The following is a 17850-nucleotide window of genomic DNA, read 5'->3' on the forward strand; positions in this document are numbered from 1 at the left end:
ACTGCGACTGACATGCACCATTAATGAGCGCTTAAGAAATAGCAACGCAAGCTGTTTGCGTACGCGTATCCTCCCCCTTCCCTGTCAAAAAAAGAAAAAGAAAAAACGAAGTTGCATCGGAGGCAGTGCGCATGTGTGGCACCTATACTGATGCACAAGCCGGATAGACAGTGTTCGCTAAATTTCAGTAGGCTGTTTACGAAGCTCCCTTTTGTCTATTAGGAGAAAACGTAGTCTGGGAATTTGTTTAGTTTCACCGAGCCATCAGGCATGAACATCACCTTACAATAGCGGTGACAAAGGATGGGGCGATAAAAAAGGACAAAGAAAGCCACTTCGTCCAAAGAAGTAATCTCTGAAAGTGGGAATATCTCAGCCGCAAAAAACGAATCGATGTAGTTTTATGAGGTTTAGTGGCATTAAATGCTATATTATAGTAGCACTAAAAGCATATAATAGTCGCCCGCACCTATGATATTGCATTTAAAAGTCACTGAACTTTATAAAACTGTATCACTTTATTTATGGAGGCAATGAAACGCCACGTTGACCATCTCGACGTTTAGCGCAGTGTATTCGCCCCATTCGCCTAGCGAATATTGGTGCGACGTTTTGCGAGCCGACTTCCCCGGTGCTTAGGAAGCCGGCGATTACATGACTGAGCACGTCCTCGTAAGCGGAGCGAATGCCAATGCACGAATATTCTGCGTGAGGAAAAGAGGGAAAAGAACAGTGTCACGCCGACCATAAGCGCGACCTCATAGCTATTTTACCGGCAACGATATATGCACACCAAAATGTCTAGTTGAGAGATTTGTGACACGGCATGTTGTATATAATCTCAAGGCAAAAGTGAATAACTTCCTTTTGTCTTCCACGGTTAATGTGACCGCATATGTGAGCTTTCAGTCACGAAACAATGGTTCAAGCTCGGTGTGAGCAAAGAAATCGACTCGTTCACCGCTAATCGCGAGCAGTGTCGCCAATGTGAGTATGTCGCAGGGCTTACCTCGCTAAAAGCACTCACGCAACCTATATTCCTAACATTCGACCTTCTGCGTTTGCGAAGTATGCCATCTTACAGATCCGTGGGTACAACATTTCGAAACACATATTGTTCCTTTCCTCTTTGGCACAATATTGGTACATCTGTGACAGACGTGCTTAACACTCAAGTGGTTTTTAAAACAGCATGATAAAACCTACAGATGCCTGAGTTTGCTTGTGTTGTTTTCCTTTTTTTTTAATTCTGACCACAAAGTTCAGTAAAATTGTTCATTTCATTCAACAAAGTTGCACACATGGTTCCTACTTTAAAAAAAAAATCCAGCTTGACAACCGGAGTAACATTCGCGTCATGATGTACATTCAAAAACACGCGAAGACTACACAGGGATAAAACAAGGCCGTTACACTTATGATTACGTCATCCTGTTTCTTTTTTCTTTCCGCGTCCTCTTACCCTCTTTGTAGGATAGCAAACGGATCGCTCGTCTGTTTGACCTTCTAAGCTTTCCTTTACTTGAGTTCTCTTTTTTTTCTTTTAGCGCGAGGGCTTCAAGATCTCCATTTCTTCCGGAAACCCAAGTTGTAGTCTGCTTGTGCAAATCTTCGTAAGGTTTTTTTTTTGTTTCTCTTTTCTTTTTCTTTCTTTCTTTCTTTCTTTCTTACTTCCTTTTATGCGCTCTTCTGATGAACGAGTCTGGTTGTGTTTAGCTTCTCTTCACTGTTTCTTGTCTTCGCGCTAAAGATTTATTCACAAAGAAGTTGTATTGATGTGAATAACAGTGAAAAACGACTTCTATAGTTTCTCACTAAGCGATAGCAAGCTACATTTTACTAATGACATGGTGAATTGAGAATTTCACATAAGAAAGTCTTTAATACTGTCCATACCTTGTAGCATAATCCGATAGCTAGTATCGACACACGCAAATAAAACAACTGATCCGTACATGTCAAAAGAATACCTGCTGAAGGAAACATGTAGGAAGAAGGTAACAAGGAAAATAAATCTCCGCCTCTGAAATGCTCGTTTCTAGTCTCTTAAATCCTGTCGAAGACGGCAGAAGAATTTCCAAGCCCTTTAAACAACTGCGACTGAGCGTCTTGAACGTCCAGAAACTGGGGTGCTAGAAAACTCGTTGGCTTCTATCTGGATGCGAAAGGCAATTCGCTGTGGAGACATAGGTCTTCGCCACGACTTGAGTCCCAGCTGACATCGTCTCTTGCAAATCAAACCGACAGCGCACTCGTTAGCGTTCATCGGCTGGGAATAAAACCACTGGTGACGGCAGTGGGCAACTACGTGTGTGACCCCACGAGTGAACACGGCCGTTGTGCACGTGGTGGAAAAGGAGGAGAGAGCTGCCCTCACGGTTCGGACGCCATGCCCCGAGGCAAGCAAAGAAATAGGGTCAAGGCAGGACGCAGCCACTGGTCGCCAAGCCCGGCACGAGAAGCGCGAGATGCCTCGGGAACTCGGCGGGGGAAGGGCCGGGAAGAGGAGGAGGGCCCGCCTGCAGTGCGCCGGCGCGCGGTCGGCGCTGCGAGCTCGAGCGCCGCCGCGGGGGCCCAGCAGAGCCGCCTGGGTCCGCCGCGAGCCTGCAAGCGTGCTCTCCGGGGAAGACGACGTTCTGCTGCACGCGAGAGGGGACCGAGGAACCGCCGCGCAGGGAGCCCGGGAGGAAGCCACGACGGCGGCCGACCGAGGCCCTCGCCGTGGGAAGCGACTGGAGGGCCATGGATAGCGGCGGCGGCTACCCCGTCGATCCGGCCCAGCAGCAGCTGCAGGTGCCGGGCGCCGCCGTGGCGCCAGCCGCCACCGTACCACCGCCGGTGGTGGTGCCTCCGCCACCCGTGGTGGTGGTGTCGGCGGCCAGCGGGAAGCCGCCGGCTCCCGCGCCGCCCGTCATGATGGCACCGGCACCGCCGCCGCCGCCCGTGGTGCCCGTCCACCACCCGGCCATGGGACCGCACCTGGTGCAGGACCAGGCGCGATATTCGAACCCGCCGGGACACCGCTGGATGTCGCAGACCACGTCGGCCGGTGAGCGCGCCCGTTCACCCCTTCCCTCTGCCCGCGCGCACACAGTGTCGCACGTGGGCCACATCGGACGGAGACCTGCTTTCGGTTTCACGCGCGACACTCTCCGAGGACCCACGGGCACGGAGGACGCGTGTCACCCCAACGACGCCCTGGCAACGCGCTGCCGTCTCCAACGAAAATGCGCCTCGATTTCTTGTTGCGAGCGCGGACGACGGCTATGCTTTCGTGCAAGCACATCCAGTTGCACACTTGCCCGTTTCACACAAGTTGGCTCTTTCCTTGTCCATACCCTCATATCAGCTTATACTGATATCAAGGTAGGCGGCGAAGAAAGAGTTTGACAGACTAAGCGCTTTTCATTCGCCAATGATACGGTACTTTCTGCACGGACAGCTGCCATGCCAAAATATTGCGAATGTGAACCTGACAAACGTAACAAGTGTCGACTGACACCTTTTTCACACTAGCGCAATTTCGGCAGCAATTTGTATTGCATTCTCTTACATGTCATAGTTATGACCCTTAAGGTTTATGAGGACCTTACAGGTATTACACTAGAGAATAATTCAGTTCAGAAAATAGGTGCCGCTGAAGAGGCGAAGTCTTATGAAGTGAAAAACGAAAAAGGTGGACACAACCCCCGCTCCAGGCGGATGTGTCCGCCTTTTTTTTTCAATTAATATTTTCGTTGTGCATACTATGGCGTCGACAGACGGCGCTGACTCCGATAAATGAAGCTCTTCATTAGAGAGCCAAATCGAACCGCACGCGAAAAAAAAAAAAAAACATAGGTATACGAAACTCACCAACGTGCATTTAATAGGGATTAGTGAGGTAAGCAGAGCAACTATTGAGCATCAAACACTTTGCTGAATAATCAAACCAACGGCGTTCTTGGGAGCGCCGCGCATCTTCTAATTTACACTCCGCGCGCGTTCACTGTCCTGCTCTATTGCAGTACGTGGTTGCTTCTGAAGGAAGTACCAACGCAGGCGCACGAATACACAAAATGTGCGGGTGCTGTCGCTCAACAAACCTGCAGCGACTGCCCCCTTCCCTTTGTAACGTTTTAGGTGGTCATCCTAGTTGCCTAACTGCATCGCCTAAAGACAGTCATGACTTTTATGTTGCTTGCACCTCTGTGATTTTTCCTATATCATCATACAGAGTGGCAAGAGCGCTCCGAAATTGTAACGCAATTGAACAGTCGCACGCGACAACTCTCATTGCCCGACCAATATCCGGATTGCAGTGGTGTTTCCGGTAAGCTATACGGTTGACATAAGCAGCAGTGGCTGCATCTCTGCTTTGGCAGACTGTGCATACGCAAAATCATGGTAAACTTCAAGAAGTGTGCTATCCCGTCATTGGTGACCCCTTGTTTCTTTTCGGGGCAGGTTCATTGTTTTTCCACAGTGCGTCCGCGAGTACGATTGAATATCTGGATAGTTTGCCAGGTAAAACGTGACAGGCTCGCGCTGGAGCGGGTCAGATTCTCGTTGTGAACAATAAGGCCAATCCAAGGGATTTAGTGCGCTTGACGAACGGCTTCGCCGAAAAAGCGCGGTCGCCGTCAGCGAACGTTGTGCTCCTTCTTTTCAGTGACTACTGCAAACCATTGGTGCGTTGTAAAGCGGCTTTGACATCTGACGGCACAACTGTAGTAACGTACCACGAGAGTGCTTCCGATACGTTCGGCGACACAACCTGTTTTCTTGCACAATAAATGACATACGAGGAGTAGAACGAGTAGTTTCCCCCCCAGAACCTAAAATACAACTCTTAATTACGTATTCTCTGCTGCACTTGCCTCGATCAACGAACAAATTATGTATAAAATATATTCTAGTGGTCAGGCCAGACGCATGGCTGCTTTGGTTAGGCGAGGTACGGAAGCGTTACGGTACTGATTATGTGACATGTTTTGGTTTCTGCATATTTGGCAGTTAAGCACGAGCATAAAGTGAAAATGGCGCCATTCACGCCAGTGGTTATCGTTGCTCTGCTTTCTAAAATCAACCATAAGAATAAAATCCGTCCCCAAGTGCAAAACCGCAGGAGCCTCAAATAGTAAGGGAACGTATTCGGAGCACATAGACGGATGACATCGGCAAGGGCGGCTTTTGCAGAAGTCTAGGATAAGACTAAGATTAGTATAGTGCCAAAGGCACACTATAATTTAAAGCATTAAATGCGGGCCTGACCAGGTTCGGCCGGTTTGAAGGAGCAAGTTCAGCAACTAGACCCAGAATGCTGTAATAATAAATGCCGAATCTTGCAGCGCTGGATGTCTCAGGGAGACCGCAAATTCGAACATAAGGACGTCGCTCTCTCACCGACGCCATTATTCTTTAGTGGTCGAGGTGCCAAGAGCGGCATTTTCGTGATGCCCGTGTGCATGACACAACTCTTCGATAACCACAATGCAGCCGTTCAATGTAGCGATCAACCAAATCTATTTGATTCTTATAGTGGTTTTCTTTGCAACGAAAGTTAAATGCAGAAAAGTAAACCTGGCGTACACATGTAGCGGTAATCTTTTCCGGAGAATCTTGGATTAGGCTACAGTTGGTTCGTGGTGAACTTCCTTCAGGTCTGGCTTATAAGCTACGCACCTTGTGACTAGGCGGCACCCCGGGGCGTAGTTTTTATTACTTTATTTATTCAAGGAATACCCCGACATGTTCAAGGGCGTTACAGTAGGGAGGTTGCAGCAACGATAGAATAAATCTTCATTTATACAGTGCACTTGCTCTTCAGTCAGCCTGTTCCGCTGTTTTATTGTTCGGCCAAAAAAAAAAAAGAGTAAGCATACATGTTTGTCTTGGTTTGATACTCGAGGATTTTGGAATCATAATCATTACATCTTGTGATATAGCGTGTTTCCTTGAGATAGATTTCTTTTGTCAATGATACAGTCTCATCTAAGCCATCACTAGCCAAGAACGTCCGGATAAAAATAATAATGTTATCCGTATTTCATTTATAAGTGGAAAACTTTCAGGTTTCGCTTACCTTTCGTTTTTGTCGCTGCTTATCGTCAGATCCTTTGAATCATAGGAGAGTAACCAGCAGCTATTAAGCATTCTTTGCACTCTATTATAGACAAAAAATTGGACCTTCATTGATCCATATAAAGTGTTGCCATACAAATTGTAATAACTTTCAGGAAAAGGTTCCGTCTTCAAATGCAAACCTTCTAAAACATCGAATTATTCGAGAAATGCATGAATCTTCTAGATGACACCTGTCAGTACTGTGCAAAATTAAGTGCTTAAAACTGCGAACTGAAGCATCGATTCATTTCGCCACTCATTGTGAGGACCCTATATTCTCAAAGTTCGGGCGAAGCACAGGATTCCTCCCTCATAAACGAATATGACATTACTACTGCTCGTATTCATTCTCACAATTGAAACAGTTGTCCTAGCTAGGGCGAAAAATTACAAGGAAATTAGGGAAACTTCGTTAAAAAGCTATCACACGGCAATCTATCGTGCATGTGACGTCCTCCTTTTCACGTGATCCAGCTAGCGTGACAGAATTACGCTTTCTGCCAAGATATTTTTTCAAAATTATTCTTCTTTATCAAACTGGAAATAAGAGAAGTTCGGCCGTAGAAAGGGCCAGCTCTCGCAAAATCGTAGCTATGAAAAGCAGCAAAAACAGAAAAAAAATTGAAAGTATAAAGCCCTGTCAAAAATATTTATTGAAATAGCAAAACGCTCGCAAGCTACTCCAGGAATCACGGACAAATTACGGGGAAAAAAAAAAAGAGGTTATAAGCCTGCAGGAACAACACGATCGGGAGGAACGTGTCGTGGGAACACAGGAGAAATAAAAAAAAGAAGCACATCAACTACTGTTCACAAGGAATTGCTCAAGTCATTGCTTACACGGAAGTCCCGTATAGTTTTGACAACTAATATACGTTTGTTGGTGCACGACGAGGGCGCGAGCACTTCTTGAGCAGAGAAATGGCGCCCATTTACCGTGTTCAGACGACTGCGAAAGATATCTAGCTGCTGGTCACGTTGAGATCACTCATCGAGACAGGGTTCAACAAAAGCTTCCATTGCGCTACAAAACGGGCACTCAATTATCTGTTTCTGTATACGATGCCAGGGGCAAGGCGTACGGGCTGCCTCGAGGCGCAAGTGGTGTAGGAACGCGTCTACACAGCGGCCGATCCCAAGGTTTACTGAATAGCGAAACAGAACGTCACTGTTATACAATACAGACTTCGCGCGATCATCAGACCATGTCGTCCGGCATAACTTGTATCACAGGCTGCAAAAGAGACTCTTTGGCATTAGCAGTTCGAACAAGCAAAACTGTACTTAGTTAGCTTTTCAATTTTTTTTTTCAGGATACTCCTTGCTGCTTTAAGCACGTGACACTTAGATAGCGGGTAAAGGACAAACTCCTCGTCCACTAAAGCTAAGAGGACTTCAGTTTATCTAAAAGGTTTTCCATTTACTTTTGAAATCACTCAGGGCGGTAGAGAAACGGTAAGTGCGTGGAGAACGCACTGTGGAAGCCCGGTGTACCGGATGTGCACAAAAACAAAAGAACAGAGGAACGCGTGGCGGACATTTGGAAGATTAGTCGCGGGTGCTTCAAGCAGCAGCTTGCGTGTACAGATTTAAAAATATAGTGTGCAGGACAAACGTGCTGCATAATTTGTGCTTTTTATGGTACTGTGACTTTTTGCTCGCGGTAGGTGAAAATACCCGTTCGATATGTATATGATGAACCCGTATTGCAGACGAACTGCCGCTATTTTCGTTGTGCAAACGCCGGTGAAACGTCAGGCGTTTACTGACAATGATTTTGAGATGACAGTAGTGTTTCATACTGCGCAGTTCGGTTGGCGACACTGTGCTTAACTGGCGTTATTGCTTTCAAAATGGCGAAACTTGAACTTCCAGCTAAGGCTTCGATACGAAAAAAAAAACAAAGCAAGAAAAAAGAGAAAAGTTTTCTGTACCTCCTCGTGGAGGGCTACAAGAGGTGTCCGGCGAAGCCTGCAGTAGAGTCAGATTTACACAATAAAATAGATTAATGGGCGTTTAGGGCGATGAAAGTTATTATTCACTCGACAGATATTCCACATCTGCAGTTGTGAGCGGGTCAGTTAGGGGCTTATAGAGCGCTGAAACGACTGCATATGAAATTTAATATTTTCGATGTCTTCACTGAGCTCTTGACATTAACGCAGTGTCGCATGTTTTCGCAAAAAGACTGTGTAACTGTGAGTGATGCGGATCAGTGGCACGTGATAAACTCTGTTAAGGCTTGTTGGTGCGCTGGTTGGTTCTGATTCACAATGAACGAATAACAGCGCGTACAGACAAAGACGAGAAGGCGGCACACGCAGGCGCTGACTTACAACTGTCAATAACTGAGTTGTTAGCCAGCGCATGTGTGTGTCGCCTTCTCGTCTCTGTCTTTACGCGCTGTTACTCGTTCATTGTGATAAATTGGCTGTAGCAAGTCAGTATGGCAGTCCCCAGTAATGGTCCAAATTACATGTAGCTGGTGGCGGCGCCAAATAGTACGCGTGCACGTTTCACTGAGTGAGTAGCGTGTACCTTACGCTTGCTATCTTAGAGCGCCGCACAAGAAAATGCGCAGTGATAGGCACTTCTTGCGATTGCGCAATAATATTTATTTTAGTCAGAATTATATTTCCCTTTCAAGGAGGGATAAACATCCACCTTATTTTTCTCTAGTGACCTCTAGACGTCTAGTTGTACGCTTGCCCCGATGTCGCCAACGAGTTGTCAAAAGAGTAGAGAATATTGTCAGAGTCGGTGTATCTGTGCGTGTAATGAATTGTTATATAGATAGCTGATAGCTGCATATGAGGTCCAACTGGTGCCCAAGGCCGATACTTGCTTCGCTGGAGTGACTCTGACAATCATGCTGATGCAAGTTACCAAATTTCCAGCAAAGCCGTATTACGCAGGAAAGGAATGAGCACGAGCATCAATTTGTACAAGGTCAGTCCTCTGCAAGTCCTCAAGAAGCTTTTGCCTTTCGGAACGATGAACTGGTCATGAATATATTAAACACTCGGCACCTCTGACCCCATTTCAGCCTAGCTGACTTTAAAGTGAGGACAATAACTTGCACGACAAGTCGCAGTGTGCATTCAGCACACACATTTTAACAACAGTGTAGAAGCAATGGAGAAACTGGTTCTAATCTCAGGATCGCTAGCGCAAGGACAAGCCTCGAGCACAAACGGGTCCTCCGGGCCCTTATGGAAACATACATGAAATGAAATGGACGTAAATATAAAAGCATTCATCGACGCTTTTTAACATTCACTAATTTTATGTAGTCATTGTCGTGCTATAGTAAAACCTGCGTCTTCGAGTAATCCATATGATGAGGCGGAGTTGTGCTATTATTTGCCTGAATACTTCCGTAAATATCTGTTCGAATAAAAAAGAAAGGTAACGCGTCAAGTCCTCGTGTTGAAAAATATGTGTTTTAATGCCCACGATGGGGGAAGGGGGGGGGCACAAATATTTGCTAGGCACGATGACAAGAGAACGCCACCAGGACGAAATAATATCAAAATCCGTGCATTATTCGCATAACTGGCGTCAAAATCCACAGAAACGTCTCCAGGCACTCTGCTTAGACAATCAAATGGGAACGCGTAAAACACTCAAGTGGCATATAAATTGATGTTCACATAGATACACAATGTTAAGTCCATATATGGTCATAGAGTTGTATGCGAAATTCATAATCTACCAGAGGCAATTTGCATGTTAATGCAGTGATCGTATGGTGCATCTACAGGAAGTGGACTTGTATTTTATAGAACGCACACACAGACATCGCGAGTACTTACAGACTTTTGAATATATGACTTCGGCAAACTGAAAAGAAATTTTGTTTCCCAGGCTACAATAACCTCCTGGCTGACCCCCCCCCCCCCAAAAAAAAAAGCAAGAAGAAAGAAAAAGCAAGCTGCCTGACAGATGAAGAGTGCCGTTTGTTGCAGGCAGTCCTATCCTTGAAAGTGCTGCCGGAAATTGTTCTTCCCGAGCGCTACTCGTCAAATGATGTAGAGCCTCTCCCATGAGCTGCAAACAGCAAGTGCAAGCACTGAAAGAAAATAAGTGTGTTCAGGAAGTTACGGCAATGTCGACGGCTTTATACGGTTGAAGAAAAAACTAGCGTCTGGAAACGACAGCAGTCACGCAGGTGTCACGAGGTCGTAACCAGCCGTATATGTGCCACTGAAACTGTTTCCTAAACAACATAAGATGACCGGCTCACGCGCTTCTTCTTCCCTTATTATTATTTTTTGAGCATGTTCACTTTCTGCTGTTTGCTGTCCTGTGAAGTAAGCAGCGAACAAGTCTTCTTGGTATTGGAGGCGCGTTCACGAACACGACAAACCCCGGAGAGAAGCGCTCTCATGTCTTTCGTACTAGCCGCCACTCGTTAACAAGAAGAGCCTCGAGCTTCCGAGGAGCAGGGCGGGGGGAAAAAAAATAAAAGCTTCGAGGCAGAAAAATCGTACAAGTGTAGAGAAGTCCATAAGCGAGAAAGAGAAATAAAAGCGAACTCGCAGGGGACAGTTCGTGATTACGGGAGCCAAAGGTACAAGCGGGGTTGTCACCAGTCGGGACAGGAATGTCCGAGGTCGCCGGGGGACCACTGGCCTCTTCATTTATAGCTACACAGCTTCCTTTGCCCATTTCCAGCAACACGCGGACTGATTGGCGGAGATAAGAGCAGGATCTGCCGTTAACAACGGCCAACATGGAGTCCTAACGATTTTTCGCGCAAGACTGCGCACAGACGCGACCTTCGAGAAGGTTGCGCGCCCGGATACAATGAAAGCATGCAGGACTGGTAACAAACGAGGGAGGGAAAAAGAGAAGGAGGCAGTGTGGCGGAAAATTGCAAAAATTGACGACTTTTTGCCTCGTCTTCTTTCTTATCGTTATAAGCGCAACCTTTGGCCTCTTGAACGGAAGACAAAGCGAAGCGTCCTGTTGTCGTAGGTGTTTCCTTGCTTTGAGCCCCACCATTCCACTCCTGTAATCGTGGCCAAACGCGCTGCCAGACGTCAGGCTCATTTTGGCACACGCACTCACGATATTCGGTTATTCATCCGTGAGCGTGTTGCATTATGAAACACGAAATGCACAGTACGAGTGCTGGCCAGAGTGGTACATGGTGTTTCATCTTCGTCAGCGCTGGTCACCATGTTTCATAACTCCACTGACCAGCTCGCCCATTTTACAGTGATGTTCTTTCTCTTGCGCATTTATTGGCCGATTTTTACACCCGTCTCTCTTGGCTGCTGGACCACGAAGACCAACTGTCGATTTCATATTGGGTAACGCGATAGCGCACATCTCCGCCGACATCATAGACAGCACAAAAGATAAGACGGAGACGCAGGAAAGTGGCGAAATGGAGACCACATAGCCTCTTTCCTCTTCTTCTCTTACAGCGAAACTGTTTATGGCTAGAGTTCTGTGGCTTTTTCTTGTCCGTCAAATTTGCGTGTGCAAAAACTCGGCTCCCGAGTTTGATGCAAAATAGCTTCAGTCTGTGAAAAAGCTTATACGTCTCATCACTTGGATATGCATTTTCAGTAGATTGGTTAATAATAGGCACCATTTTCAAGATCAGTAGACTCTCAGGTCAGTCATTCAGTCAAGAACTTTACTGAGGTGCTAAGGAGTTTTAGGCCGTTGGAGATACCACTCGGGGAGCTCCTCGGGCCGAAACCGTAGGCGACGCCCAAATCCAGACGGGAACGTTGTGACGCTCCCCCAGTTCTTGGGCCCTATGGACGGCCTTGAGTTGGAATTTGAGGACCGGGGTTTTAAGGGCTTCTTCCCATGCAGGCTCACTAGAGAGAGGACCCTTTGGTAACGCGGTACATTGCCATAGCATATGCGAGAGTGAGCAATAGAGTTCTGGGCAGTCTGGGCAATTCCGGGATGTCTGAGCTATAGTGACTTACTGGCCTCGTGACGGATACGAGTCCGTTTGTAGCATTCGAAACGTGGCCGCCAGCGCGCATTCGAGTTTGGCGTACGGGCGCGGGTATTTGATTCTGCCTTTTCGATAGTGTGAGGTGATTTCTTGATAAGTGAGTAGCGGTTCATTACACTGAATGTCCAGCCCCTCGGAGGCAATGGGACCGTCGCGGCCAGCAAGTTCTCGCGCAGATAGTTTTTGTTTTTGCTTGCTGACGGGGTTGTGAGCCAATGCTTAAAGGGATATGAGCCACTCATTGTCTTACGTGATGGACAAATTTCTCGTTAGGTAGGCATAGAAATGTTTACGCATTTAATAACAGAGGTGATACGACAATGCGTGTGCGTACCTATCACCATGATGGTCACCGATCAGGACAATAAATGTGTTTGTACCTTTCTTCAAAATTCTGCGTCACCTCTGTGTCGCGTGCTAAACAGCTTTGCTGGTCATTCACCTTCATGCACAGAGTGGAATGGCTAATAATGTTTTCGTCTTCTTCTTCTTACAATCGGCAAAAATCGGGATACCATCTTGCAAGTAAGGGGACACAAATATTCGGCAAACTTATTTCTGACATTGGTAGTGGAAGTATATAGCTAAGAACTGCTGCTTCTTAGCTCAGCTGTCAAACTAACAACGAGCTTGTTGACACAGGAAGAATACGGATGATACAACTATTGACTTAAGGATAGCGCAGAAACTTTTCCAGTCGTATGTGCTGTTTAACACATACTTGGTATTTACCTTGACTTTAGGCTCTCTTGGTGTCGAGATATGTTAATTGTTACCGAAAGCTTGTTTGTTTTTCATAGAAAATCTTGTTGAAATGGCGCACAATAAGCTCGAATACTGCCTTGGTATCATCGACTATTGGTGTCTAAATAAAAAATAGTTGCTTTATTTCTTTGGATGTACTTTCGTACGTATTCGAAATATCGTCGATGATTGAACGAAAACTACATTTTCACTTCCTAAAAGCAGAAACATAAAAGGCTATTAATTTAGCCCAATCGGGCTACGCTTGGAATTTGCTGCATACAGACACGAGCAACTGAGCATAAATCCAGCGCTCGTCGAAAAAACGAAGTCAAGTGAAGGCCAGTACCGGTAGTTGCATGTGACTGACTCGCTCGACAACAAAACTGGGCGCAATCGCGAATAGAAGAATGCAGTGCTCTTTCCGAAGGAGCCTGCGCACGGCGCTAGCCAACGAGCGGCGGTGAGGGATGAAGAAGACGCGCTACTTGGTACGAAGCGGCGGCGAGGGCTAGTCTGCAAGCGACAGGAAACGACCCCTATAAATCTAGGGACGAGCGAGGAGCTACGCCTTTCGGCCGCCTGCGAATGATCCTCGGCGTCCTCTTATCTGCCCTCTGGGCCACACGTTCGGGCGGTCGCTGCACCGTCTCCTCGCTTGTCCCCTTGGCGGTGCCGCACTGTGCATACAACGATGACGACGTTGCAGAATACGGCCTTCTTTCTTGTGAGACCCCGAAATCCTCGACCACGTCTTCACCAACGAAATTCAAATTGCAATATGCATTGGCTGCGATGAAAGTATGTCCATAAAGGAGAACATTGAAGAGAGTGAAATAAGACCACTGCAGATATTTGCATATTCGCCGTTGTGCGACAGCGCTCGTGTCGTGCACTCCTATCTTTGTCCTTCGGCTTAGCGCTGAGATTTGTTTGTTAGCATGAATCCTATCCAGCTGGCTCACTTTGCAGTCTTAATGGGCATTTTTGTTGGGAATGAAGCGAGTAACGTGAGAGGGCGTATTCGCTGCCACAGGCACGCCCGCTGAGGCTCCCGTCGTGCGTTGTGAACCCTCCTTGACCGTGTAACCTGCCGAAGACATTCGGTGAATGTATGTCAGGTGCGGTCAAGGGACAAATGAACCAAAGCTCGCTCAGTGAACGCATTTCACAAGGCCCAATGCATCCCCTTCACCTTCACTCGCCACCTAGATCAAAACAGTTTGTTTGTATATATATATATATATATATAATCAGAAAGTTCTATCTATTAGCTGTATAGAGTGGAATAGAGTGGCACCGTCCCCTTGCATTCATATGAGGTGTTCTCCCGTCTACAAAAGTGCAATGCCAAGGACCTATAACGCAAAACTACTCCAATATGTTTTTATTCCAATCTCCTGCGAGAGGGCTAAAATCACGAATTTCAGATTTCCGTCAGTACGTGTACACCAATGTGTTTCCACTGATCGTCATTTGTGAGCCCAACTTGTCGAAACCAATCAGACTGTCAGGGTACGAATGTTTCATGTCATCAACAAATAGTGCATGCAGCAAAATCATCATTTTTGTTCGTCGGGAACTCACCTATGTTTTGCAACCGATTGCGCCCCACGACGACAATCAGTATATATGCGTCACAGTTAAAAAGAACAAACTCTTGTTTACTCTCATAGGCGTGTATATTTCGCCTTCCAACAATTTCGACACTAAAAGATTAGCGGATATCTTGAGTGTTTGCCCCGCTCCATGGGTCATCATAGGAGATTTCAATGCACACCATCCAGCATGGGGAAGTACAAAGACAAATGCAAGAGGACGAAGATTATCAAGCATCGCCTACAACTATGGCCTTACTCTCTTGAACGATGGTAGCCCCACCTTTCTTCGAGGCGTGACATACGGCAGCTGCCTCGACCTTGCTTTTGTCTCCAACTCTCTCGCCAGATATGTGAAGTGGTTTCCAGATATTGAGACCCATGGGAGTGATCACATTCCCACCTATCTGAACATCAAAGGCTTGATGTCTAGATCTGGCCCACGGAATACCATTCGGACGATTCAATGGGCCAACTTCAAATCTGATATGGAAGATGCCTGCAGCGAGGGCCTGCCCTCTGGGTTAGAACAAACAATTAAAAATACGATGCGTAACGCCACTCGCATACTGACGATCTCTCACACGCGAAACGACTTCGACATAGAATTAGAGCGACTTCGCGCACTTCGTCGCCGGGCGGAACGTCGATATCGGCGTACAAGATCAATCCATGACCTTAGGGCAGCCAGGAGTATACAAAAGAAGATTCAGCGTCGAATGAATAGATTAGCGTCGGAACGTTGGGCAACGTTTTGCCAAACACTCGACCCCCGCAAGCCGCTGTCTCACATTTGGAAAACGGTGCAAGGTCTGCGTTGCCTTCCGGAACAGCGTTTTCCATTCAAGGCACTCGCGCTTTTCCAAGGGCGGCAAGACATCGAAGTCGCAGAAGACTTTTGTGTGCGAATGGCAGACCAAGCGACACGCCCAGATCCTCCAGCCCGAGATGATGTCCCCCATTCCCGAGATTGCCGCATGGACCTTCCTTTTACAATGGAGGAGCTCGAGGCGGCACTAGCTCTCTGCAGACGCTCATCATCTCCGGGTCCAGATGGTATATCATACCGAGCCTTGTGCTATCTCGGAGAATCCGCACGGACAGCACTATTGAGTCTCTACAACACCTCATGGCAGGAGGGAAATGTTCCTGACGAATGGAAAGTGAGCCGCCTGGTGCCAATATTGAAGCAGGGCAAATCCCCACTAGAGCTAAGCTCTTACCGCCCGATAGCGTTGGCCAGCTGTGTAGGAAAGATAATGGAACGGATGATCCTTGGCCGCCTGGAATGGTACCTTGAACACTACAAGATTTATCCGAGTTCCATGGCTGGTTTCCGACGTGACCGCTCTTCCATCGACAATGTAGTTGATCTCGTTTCATATGTCCAGCACGAAAGGTCCCGTAAACGTTTATCTGCAGCTTTATTCTTAGATGTGAAAGGGGCATACGATAACGTATTGCATGAGGCTATTCTCGACGCTCTTGTGACGGTTGGCCTAGGTGGCCGAGTATTTTTATGGATTGCAAGTTACCTATCTGCAAGATCATTCTATGTATTAACTGACGATGGCCCAACTACGCGACGCTATACCAGCAAGGGCGTTCCTCAAGGCGGTGCTCTCAGCCCGACGCTATTCAACCTCGCTCTTATTGGGCTTGCTGAACACTTGCCAACCACCACCAAAATTTCAGTATACGCAGACGACATCTGTCTCTGGACTTCGGCAGTCACACGTCCTCAGATACGTGCACGGCTTCAGAGAGCGGCTACTTTGACAGCGAGCTACTTGTGTGAACAAGGTCTCAGCATATCGCCAGAAAAATGCGCCCTAGTGGCGTTTACTCGCAAACCAATGACGCCTTATGTCATCTCAATCAACGGGCGGACCATTTCCTATGTCAGAACCTACAGATTTCTAGGCGTAATTATCGACCGAGACCTCTGTTGGAGCCCGCACGTGGCTTACATGAAACGACGCCTAACAGCAACCTCCCAGTTGTTTAAATACCTGACAGGAAAGACGTGGGGGATGTCAGTAGACGCAATGCTGAGACTCTACAGAGCTCTCTTTCTCGGTTTTTTAAGATACAGTCTACCTGTACTGAACAACACCTGCAAGACAAATATTCGTGTTCTGCAAGCAGCGCAAGCTCAAGCACTCAGAGTTTGTCTTGGTTTGCCGAGATGCACGTCAACTGAGGCAACTATTGCGATTGCTCGGGACCATCCAATGCAGACTCACATCACGGTGGAAACCCTGAGAACGCATATCAGACATTTGGCACGGGCCCCCTATCACCACCTTGCAACACTACCTTCAGACAGGCACCAAGCATCATTCTCAAAAACTATTGTCAAGTACAACGACAAACTTCCCTCCGGCTTCACCGCTGCATCTAAACCATCGATGCCCCCTTGGTGCCTTGTCAGCCCCACAGTCCATCTCAACGTGCCAGGAATCGGGAAAAAGCCTGAGCTGTCGTCGCCTGTGCTGAAACAACTGTCTCTGCTTCTTCTGCACGAGAGGTACGCAGACAGTGCACATATTTATACTGACGGTTCCACAAACATCCAGTGTTCGTCCGGTGCTGCAGTCGTCCCAGAAAGAGGTATTACCATCAGCTTTAGGACTGACCACCCAACGACATCTACATCTGCGGAACTAGCTGCTCTTCGAGCTGCACTTTGTTTTGTCAATCGGGAACCACCTCGACAATGGTCAATTTTCAGCGACTCAAAGGCAGCCCTACAATCTGTACTATCAGCTCTGCGTCGCGGGCCATCTGAACAGCTCGTATTCGATATTAGATGCCTACTTCATACATCACATGAGAAAGGACATCACGTGACGTTTCAGTGGCTGCCAAGTCACTGCGGCGTCATCGGAAATGAAGACGCCGATAAAGCCGCTCGGACAGCTCTTGAAGACACACAGGAAGAGGCCATACCACTTTCACGTTCCGACGCAGCCAGCAGACTTCAAGTGCTTGCACAGGAGATCACGCTCTCTCTATGGTGCACACCAAGCAGCCAGACCAACCGCAGCGATCATCAACACGACCTGCCCTCCTTGATGCATCTCTGTATGCCAACCGGACTCCGCCGAAGTGAGGCCACCCTGCTTTATCGCTTATGGCTAGGGGTGGCCTTCACGAAATCTTACTCGTTTCGCATTGGAATGGCCGACAACGCTCTCTGCAATGCCTGTCTTTGCGAGGAGACGCTGGAACACATTCTGTGCGACTGTCCTGAATATAATGTTCAGAGACAGTCCATGGCGTCTGTTCTAGCGCACCTTGACAGTAGACCATTGTCAGTTGCAACCATTTTCACATATCGCCGACTGAAGACATCGCAGCTGAAGGCGACGAAGGGACTACTTCGGTTTATGAAGGATACGGGCTTGGACAAGC

At 47.4% G+C, this 17850-nt stretch overlaps 1 protein-coding gene across 3 annotated transcripts in view; it reads left to right on the top strand.

Moving 5' to 3' along the window:
* The window catches only part of LOC126548253 (band 7 protein AGAP004871-like), a 398019-nt gene that overhangs the window by 177337 nt on the left and 202832 nt on the right, over positions 1 to 17850 (top strand). For 2 of the 3 annotated variants that reach the window (XM_050196407.3, XM_050196409.3), the window contains exon 1: positions 2593 to 3049. The exons of the other annotated variant lie outside the window; for it this stretch is intronic. In XM_050196407.3, coding sequence (XP_050052364.1) covers positions 2743 to 3049 — 307 coding nt within the window. In that variant the 5' untranslated portion in view covers positions 2593 to 2742. Of the gene's footprint in view, positions 1 to 2592; positions 3050 to 17850 lie in introns of those variants that run through there. 3 annotated transcript variants of the gene reach the window in all.

Source organism: Dermacentor andersoni, chromosome 1 (genome assembly GCF_023375885.2).
Source record: "Dermacentor andersoni chromosome 1, qqDerAnde1_hic_scaffold, whole genome shotgun sequence".
Taxonomy (NCBI): domain Eukaryota; kingdom Metazoa; phylum Arthropoda; class Arachnida; order Ixodida; family Ixodidae; genus Dermacentor; species Dermacentor andersoni.